Source organism: Urocampus carinirostris, chromosome 1, assembly GCF_059441175.1.
Source record: "Urocampus carinirostris isolate Australia breed hairy pipefish chromosome 1, RoL_Ucar_1.0, whole genome shotgun sequence".
NCBI lineage: Eukaryota > Metazoa > Chordata > Actinopteri > Syngnathiformes > Syngnathidae > Urocampus > Urocampus carinirostris.
The window spans coordinates 49,814,639-49,824,069 of record NC_142349.1 but is presented as its reverse complement, the minus strand read 5'-3'; the positions used below and the strand labels follow the sequence as shown (position 1 = coordinate 49,824,069).

Sequence of the window (9,431 nt, the reverse complement as noted above, 5' to 3'; positions counted from 1 at the left end):
ACTTTTGTTCTAAAAAAGAAAGGCTACTCCTTCCGAGGAATTGTCAAGACACTAAAGATCTCCTAAGACTGTGTGTACTACTCCCTCCAAAGAACAGCACAAACAGGCTTTAACCAGAGTAGAACGAGAAGTGGGAGGAACACCCCAAGCACGAGGGCAAGTACACGAGTCTCTGAGAAATGGACACTTTACAGGTTTTCAACTAGCAACTTGGTTAAATGGGTGGTTGTGGAAATATTTTGGTGTCATTATTTTTGCACAAAAAGAACATCCGATGTTTCATGTTTTTATGATATTACATTACTAATATATTTAACACTCAGAAATGCATAGTTGTCAAGCTCAGAAATTGATGCAATTATAATTTATAGCCTTTCTTAAACAATATCTGTTTCACCCCTACTCATTCGCCACAGACATTGGACAACTCATTTGATAAACGGAGGAGACTTTTTTATGGAAAACACTAACTTGGAAGCATAGCGTACCAATTCCACTTATATTTCTCTAGTTAGCTCAAGCCCTGTTTGTTTTCAGCTACTCATCCTATTTCAGACCTCAGAGTCCAGTTTTAGTCAAGGTAAACATTTTGCGAATTTTACAAATGTTTCTGACTTTACATGCAGGGGGAGCGAGGGCAGTGAGTGGGTGGGCTGGCAGATAAAGACCACAATTCCTCCCAGCTTTATTGCCTGCCTCTGTGCCTTTTTGACTGATACAAGTTAAAGAGCCGCAATTCCCTGGCTGCGTATAGCTCTTATATAAGAAAATAACTTGAGATTTTTCCATGACTAGATGTGAGTCACCGTTACTAATTATGGCACAAACCCGCTTGCGTTTTGCCTCCTAGCAGCGTTGGCTGACGTGATGCTCTCCTACATCATGAAACCAAGTAAAGTGAGAGAAAGAGCTGTCCTTTCCTACCATTCTGATTTGCTCCCATCCACCCTGATATTGCTGTTAAACACTCAAGACACATAGGATAATGGAATGATTCATCAAGGATTAAAAAAAAAACAACTCTTAACACAAATACTCACTCAGTCACCATTGCCAGCCCATTGAGACTCATAATTGTATGTAAATGGTCCAAATTGTCCCTAGTTGTGAATGAGTGACTGGCATGCAACCAGTTCAGAGTGTCCCCTGCTCACTGTCTGAGAATAGCTGGGATGGGGTCTAGCACCGTCGCAACCCTAATGATAATAAGCGGTGCAGATAATAGATTAATGGACGTTAGACTGTCTTATGTGTCCGTCACAACCCTGCATTCCGAGCTTTGCTTCTCTCTCTCTAGGATCCTCACCTCATTTGGTCACTCACTACTGGGTTTTATATTTCTCCTCAAACTGTTGTCAGTTGTCTTGATTTCCTTGTGTTTTTTCTTCCTATCACAACTCTTCCTCTTTCTTTTTTCAATACTCTGTCCCCTTGGTTCTTTACTAGTTATATTGTCAAATTATTTATCTCGAGAGAGATTCAAGTCCAATCCTTGCTCGAGCCTAAAAGTCTGTGTGAACCAGAGGTTGCATGATCATGGTTCCTCTTGCCACATCAATGATGACCCACTGTACCGAACCCTGTACCGAAGTAGAAAAATCAAATTAGTCACATTAGTCCACATGCATGTGGTGTCTCTCTCCCTCTTATCTCTCCTTCTATCTCTGTCTCTCTGTCTTTCACTCCTTGTCCCTCTATTTCTTTCTATCACTCTCTTTCTCTCGGTCCATCTGTCTTTTTCCCTATGTCTCGCGCTCTGTCTCTTTCTCTATTACTCTCTATCACTCTCTCTCCCTTTCTGTTTTGTCTCTCTGCTTATCTCTGCCTTTTTCCCCATGTCTATTTCTTTCTATCCCTCTGTCTCTGTCCTTTCCTCTAACCTTCTGTCCATCTTTCTTTCTCTGTAGCTCTTTCTCACTGTCTCTCGCTGAGTATCTTCATCTTTCTCCATTTATTTCTGTATCTGTCTCTTTGTCTTCCTTCTTTCCCTCTTTCTCTCTGTCTCATGCTTTCAATGTGAGTGGCCAGTGAAGTGCACTGAGTTTCAAACAATGACTCTCTTTTTGCCAGCTATTTATCCGAAACACTGTAATCGTGGCTGCATTTCCAAGTTACTTTTTCCCAATTTTGAGCATGGCCTAACTAATTAGCACAGATGTACCATCCATATTAAACTTGCGTGGGCCGCTCAGACTTTGAACCTTCGTATTAAGGCGGGAGCTTCAATCTATCATCGTGCAGGCTGCAAGCTTGAGACCCTGGCGTAAATACTTTGAGCCTGCAATGCTAGACAAGAAAATCCTGCGGTCCACCTTGTCGAATGCTGCCATCAGATTCAACAAGACACACTTGTGCTCAAGAGCTCAAACGTGAACGCTTCCCAATGCAGCAGCTTCTGGCGAACTTGAGGGAATTAAGGGCAACATAAGCCCTGTAGTGAGCAGAGGCGTGTTGATGACATGACCAGAGCAATGAGGATCACGCAGTGCCTCTGCTGAATAAGCAGCAGCTACCTGGTGGTGGTCAGACTTAGGGACAAAGCCCAGGGTTTTGTGAGGAGTTTACAACATCTTTTTCAGATCCACTTTAAGGAGCTTTAATTTTTTTTCCACGGGACTTCATGCAGAAAGAACAAAAGAGGCATCTTTTAAGAACCATGAGTGGATTTAATCTCAGCGCGTGGAACTCCACAGACGAGGCTCATTCCTATCTATATTCCACATCCTTAGAGGAGCCCCTCTACAAGCAGTACAAGCCAGTGACTAAGGATCTGATTCCACTGCCCAAGGCGGTGCTTTACCTGCTCATGGCTGTCCTGGTGGTGGTTGGAGTGGCTTATGCAATTATCGGACATCTCATTAAGGACCTGATTATTGATATTGCAGGTATGTTTCCAACAACTATCCATAGTATAATAAGGGCCTTTCAGACATGTTTGCCTGGAACATATACATGGGAGGCGTCAGACTCATCTGCACCGCTTGTCCTTACTGGGGTCGCAGGGGGGTGCCGGAGCTCGTACCAGCCATCTTTGGGCAGTGGGCAGGGGACACCCTGATCTGGTTGCCAGCCAGGCGCAGTATATATGTTAAATACAGTAATACATTTACATACGAGCTGCTTGAGCTACGGGAAATTTCAGATACGTGATATCTTTCGAGCAAAGATTTTGCCCGACATATGGAAATTTGTAGACATTAGCACTAAGGACCAGGGATTTAAAGTCCTTGTTGTTAACATTTTAGTTATGTAATTATCATATTTTTCTGTTTAACTACTATTTGAATGTGTTTTTAGTGCTCTTCTAGACATTTCTAGGCTCATTTATTTCTCAATTCCACTCATTGGCATACTAGTTTTTCTTTTTTACTTTTTCTTTATCTTGTTTCGCACATTCTCTTTCTCCCTTTCTCTAATTCTTTGTCCCATCCTCTCTCCCTTTCTCTCCCTCTCAAATCTACTTGTCCGGCCCCCGAGAGAATGTTTGCACTATCGCGTGGCCCCCCGAGTTTAAATGAGTTTGACACCCCTGGCCTAAGTAGAAGTGGGCTGTTGGAAAATGGTTGTCGGATCGCAAAACACGTCAGGATTTAAATGTTGTGTTCAGGAGGTATCAGTCTTTTTTCGGTTGTGGTCCTGATCTGATATCGATGTTGACTCATCAGGACATGTGAATTTCCCTTCGGGGATGAACAAAGTATCTATCTATCTATCTTAAGCATTGATAGTCTAAAAAAAAAACAGTTTAATTCATTGCCACTAAAGACGAACATACCTATGATCCATAGAGATGGGCTATCGGATTGGATGCTTGAAAGAGCTAACTTGTAAATGATAACAATTTACTTGTAGTGCTTTAGAAGAAAACGCTTGATATTAGAGCCAGTTTTAAGGGACACTACCTGTTGTTGGACTAATAGATGTTGGAATAATCACTGTATTGCGTAGTGCAACCAAAAACTAGTGCTACAAGGAACAAGGACGAATACAATCAGCAGAGACACAAAGAGACCATACCACACCATTTTCCTTCTCATTCTTTCACAAGGTTTTTGTTTTTGGGAGTACCAGTGAGGTAAAATGGAGGACAATTAAGTCAGCTTCCTCTAGGTAAACGTCATGTTATGTATGATAAGACACGATATGACAGTTCATAAATTTATGCTTAATAAAAAATGTTCAAAGAATAAGCTATTTTCTACCACTAAAGGGCGTTAAATAAATTATAGTTTTCGCGCAACGTTACATGCAACCCAGAATGCAAATAGTCGGCCATACTGGATGGGTCCACCAGACGCGGTTTGATGTGTTCACGGGTCTACACTAGTTAGAGCTTTGACCAGAGTGGCGGGCTGTGGATTTTACACTTTGGCCTTCAGCTCCATTCTGAATGAGTGATCTGTTGTTGGCGAATAAACAGGATCTATGTGCCAGCTCTTGGAATTGAAATTTCCTTTTATATGTGAGGACTTGAGTGGAGGAGAGGCGACCCAGGGCCCCCTGCACCTCTACTTTTCTAGGTCTGAGTGCGGTGGAATCAGCCACCGAATGCAGTCCACTCTGGGAGCTGACAACACGAATTGCTGTATGAATGACGGGTGGATAATAAAAACAAAAATCTGAGAGAGAGAAGCTCAGCGCGACCCCAATGTACTTACCGAGCCTGAAATCTGGATTGAGTCGGGCTAGAGATTTTACTCTGGGCTGACAGTGGCGTTCCCGCTTGCTAAAGGCTTTCTCGCTCCGGTCCTGTCCAACCTTCTGCTATTAAATCAATACAATATACAGTATATGTCCTTGTGTAGCTCTTCTTTTCAGGTTTAATGGCTGTTGGCACAATAACTTTGATGGATTACTGCCCTCGAGCCAATATTAGTCTGAGAAAACTGACTTTCTCAACGCCAGCTAGCTGGCATTCAGATGCCAACTCATAATATGATTGGCCATATGGGACACGGCCTTTAGGATTTTTTGTTAAGGCCTCCAGGTAGATTTCCGAGCCGAGCAACAAGTAATGGCTGAGATGTGATAAGCTAAATGCACAGCTGGAAGCAGCACAAATAGGGAGAAGCAATTAAAGGAAGCTGACAGACAATTAGCAATAAGTATTGATAGACTAAATATGATTAACATCAACTGATTCAAATATTTTTTAGGCCAGTGGAGAATCCTTGCAGGCCCTCACAGCCCACCGCTGTTTGAACCCTATATATCTAAAGTCATTCACAATAATAATGAGGTAAACTTATCCAGCATGGCTGCCACTACTCTAGTTGTTGTTCCTGTGATTAGGAACTGTTTATACACAATGTCCCTTTCAACAAACCTTTATTTTATAACAGAAGTTTCATAGTCTGCAGTTCTTAACTTCAAGAGTTTAATCCAAATATGAACTCGATTTCTGTTCTGTCCAGACTGTTTGCTGGGTCCACCCGGTAATGAAGACAAGGAACAGGACGGCAACCTCCACGGCACGACCAGTCACCCCCCTCCCCACCCGTTTGCACACAACGCCTTCCACGTGTGGGACCAGGACGATGTAGTCATCCCTCTACCGCTGGACGAAAGCCCCGAGACCAGCCCCTTGCTGTCCTCCATCCCCTACATCCCCTCTTTCTTCCCTCACCTGCAGAGCCCCACCAGTCAGAACTCGCCCGCTCTCCTCGAACTGGGCGATCAGAACCCACGCTGAGGACAATTGCCACCCTCGATCAAACCCTCACTGTAAAACAATGAATTATGGAAAGATTTATGGGGATTATTTCCCATTGCATGCCATGCGTCAAAGCCTCATGCGGGAGATCAAACCACTGTGCCGCTTTTAAGCCTGCAACGGATTCTGTGAATAATGCAACGCTCAGGACTGTATTTTGGCTCACTTGAGATAAAACTGAGCATACAGTCAGGTAAGGAGACGCCAAGGACAGGGGAGGATTATCAGAAACGATCATCGGATCATTATGATGTGCCGGCTTCCACTAGAAGAGGTTTAAAAATACATACAGGGACTTAACCATTGGGTGTTTTTGTTTATCTACGTATGAAATGTTTAATGCAGCTATCTACTAACTTTTTTTGGAACCCACATTCTTGCGACACTGTGTGTAGACCTCAGATGGAGTCTAAATGGTAGTCAGGCGGCCATTCAAACCTTTAAAGCGATCACATGACGGTTGTACACGCCTCACTTAAACTCTATTTGAAGCCACGGGGAGATTAACCTTATGGCGAATGCTTAAGGAGTTCCAGGGAGTCCACTTGTACACAACAAGGCTTAATCCTTGAGCTTTTTTTGCGTGTGGGAAACACTTGAGGTTTTCCCAGCTGGTGCGCTCAAAGAACAGAAAAACAGACCCAAAGGTATGGGTCACTTCTACTACACTGAACAAGATGTCTCCCTTGTGGACTACACTCTTCTAGAGGTTTTAGAGCCTTAACTGTTTGCATGGGGCAGAAGCAACATTGTTTTAAATTCATCATATTTGGAATGAGGTACCAACAGTTCTTGCTGTGGGTCATGCAACATATTCCTATATCCATTAACAAACAGCAAACCAGAGATTGGTATGAATTCATGCATTTCATGAGGATCTTCTTAACGTCCCAATAAAAAAATCCCATACCTGTCAATCTCAGCAAATTGCTCCCTTTATTAAAGATTGCAGTTCATTTTATTAAGCGATAATAAACCTTACAGACACAACACAGCATCTATCTACTCACAGCAAGATAGACTGCAGAATATTGCAACAATATTGGTAATCTGGGATGACACTGAGGTCTGTGACCATGGAACGAGATGATCCTGATTAAAGTCGAAACGGGTATGACATGATCGGTTCTAACAAAAACGTGTTTTAAAAAAATGTATTCCTTGAACCTTAATTGTCTCCATGCAAAAATTGTTACACGGTGTGAAGAGTTCGAGAATATCCGAAAATGTATAAAGTATGAGGAAACGTATACGTTGACAGGCGTGCAATCGTGTAAATCTTTTGGAATACGGTAAATGATGTGCTGTCAGGCGAAGCAGGTGAGACTGTGCCTCACATGTCATCATGGAGATATAAAATCAAAAATGTATTGAATGGTTAAATTTATAACGTGTTAATGTTCTTCCCCATGTAACCTCTGGAATTCTTCAAAATTGTTGACTTTTCACATTATATAACAATTATTAATAGAATTAGTATGTAACGTGTTACTATGCTGAGCGTCTGCAGTTGACGAGTGAGACGTGCAATTCTCTTGCCTCATAGCAGAGGGTGATAGTGAACCAAAAAGATGGATTAGGCGCGCATAGAATAAGTCATAGTATTAGCAAGCTAACAGCAAATCAAGCCATCCAGTATTTATTTTCCCGTTGCATGGACTTCTCTCATAATAATGGATTACCAATCCAATGATTCAAAACGCGCAGACTTCATTTATAAGTAAAGGTATTTTTTTATCTATTCTAAAATCAGGGATCAGAATGGAGATTTTCATTTTCAGCTGAAATAGCCAGGGTCCAGCCATCAGCATTTATCTTATTTGCTATGTGAAAATTGCACTAGAATGAATTAAATCCAACAAAACAGAAACCATGTATTTTATATATATATATATATATATATATATATATATATATATAAAATTAAAAAATAATAATATATTGACATTAAAAGCATTTGTAATATTGAACATGATCATGATGATACAAAATAATTTATTTTAATCATGTTTATAATAAATTTTAAATTTTGTTTATCCTGTTCTAAATATTGTATAAACACAAAAGATAAAATCATTTCATAAATAAATAGATTTATAAATACCTCAGATTGGGATTTTCTGTCACACAGGGGAACCAGTGGTTGACTGCTGCTAGTATTTGAAGTGGAAGGATTTGGAACGGCCAATAATGTTGAACCGGTGGTGTTACTGTTAGTTTCACTGCCGATTTTAAATGCGGATCCGAGTGCATAATTTGATCGCCGGCAAGCTATTTTTGCTTTGTGCTTGTTCATTTTAGCATGATCGATCCGTGCCGCACAACCTCGCGTACCATAATTGATCAGATCGACACAGTATAGACACTTTGCTTTCCCTGGAACATCACACTTTGCGATGAACTGGCTCAAAGTTTCTGTAACTTCCTCGATCTTTGCGCCGATTTTAACGTTTACTGTGACAGTCTTCTCCAGCCATGACCACTTAAATTTATTCTTGATTCCTTTATCAATCTCGGAGACAAAAGCCTCGTCTTCTTTTCTTAGTATTTTCATATTTACTTTTTCAAACACTCATTTCATCGTTTGAAAAGACCGGAAGGAGCGCCATGTTTGAGAAAGCCAATGCTCTGAACAAAAGCTCCGCTGATTGGTTATCAGCGAACCTATCGACCAATGGTCTAAATGCTAACTTGGGGGTATGAAACAGTCACGTATCATAACTCACCCCCCCAAAATATTTTCTCATCGAATTTAGACGATTTAACGGGAATGACCTTTGGGGTTCAAAAACAGCGGAAATCCGCGGAAAATTCTGATCCCTGTAAAATGTATATATTGAGTTCTTGCTCTGCCAAGCAAATGATAAAATGTAGGTCCATTTAATTGTATTGACTTAAAAAAATATAAACTCACAACAAAAATACATTTACAATATGATCTATGCTTGATCACTACACTTAAGCACAATTCTGATTATTATTGCATTGGTGGAATCTTAAACAGCTACCGGTGATTCAAATTGACCCAACTTAATCCATCTCTGGGGGCGTCAAATAAGCTACGAGTTGTAAAAAGAAAATGCTATCAGAAATGCCTAGGCCTCAGTTAAGAACCAATCGCAGATTAACATTGACAAACCTTGATTAGTTGTTATTGGGAGCCTTGAGTGACTGAAGTTATCTTCACAATACAGTGGGAAACAGTGGATATTGCTTGTTGGCTATATCAAAAAACAATATACAGTATATCATAATGTTGCATTAAGAATAGTGCATCCTCATGTAACATATCATCGTTATTTTCAGAATTGCTCTGGTTTGATTTCCGCTTTAAATATTCCCAATCCAACATACAAAGTGAAAAGGTTGTGAAAACCTCCACCAATACATTAATTTTTTAGATTTAAAACAGTGGTTCTCAATTGGTCTTACTTCAGGACCCATCAACTCATCCTATTTACAAGTCAAAACCCGAACCAAGAAAAATAAATTCACTTCTTTAAAGTATTGAACAAAAGAATTTGCAGTTTAAAGCAGAGATAGAATATATTAACCTTTATTTGAAAAAAAATTAAAATGACCCGCGAATGAGTACCGTGTATACAGTACTCGCATATAAGCAACCACCTAAAATTGCTTTCAAATGGCCAAACTCTAATAAAAATTATAAACATAAATAAAGCATGTACCTAAACATCAATCATTATTAAATTATACA

The 9,431-nt window shown here is 40.5% G+C and overlaps 1 protein-coding gene across 1 annotated transcript; it reads left to right on the top strand.

The window, feature by feature from the left end:
• The first annotated feature begins 2,422 nt into the window (after nucleotides 1-2,422).
• LOC148375035 (uncharacterized) lies at nucleotides 2,423-6,630 on the top strand. The gene is made up of 2 exons (XM_088343622.1): nucleotides 2,423-2,885; nucleotides 5,415-6,630. The coding sequence occupies exons 1-2, from the start codon at nucleotides 2,621-2,623 to the stop codon at nucleotides 5,690-5,692; spliced, it is 543 nt and encodes a 180-aa protein (XP_088199748.1). The 5' UTR covers nucleotides 2,423-2,620; the 3' UTR covers nucleotides 5,693-6,630.
• The last annotated feature ends 2,801 nt before the right edge of the window (nucleotides 6,631-9,431 follow it).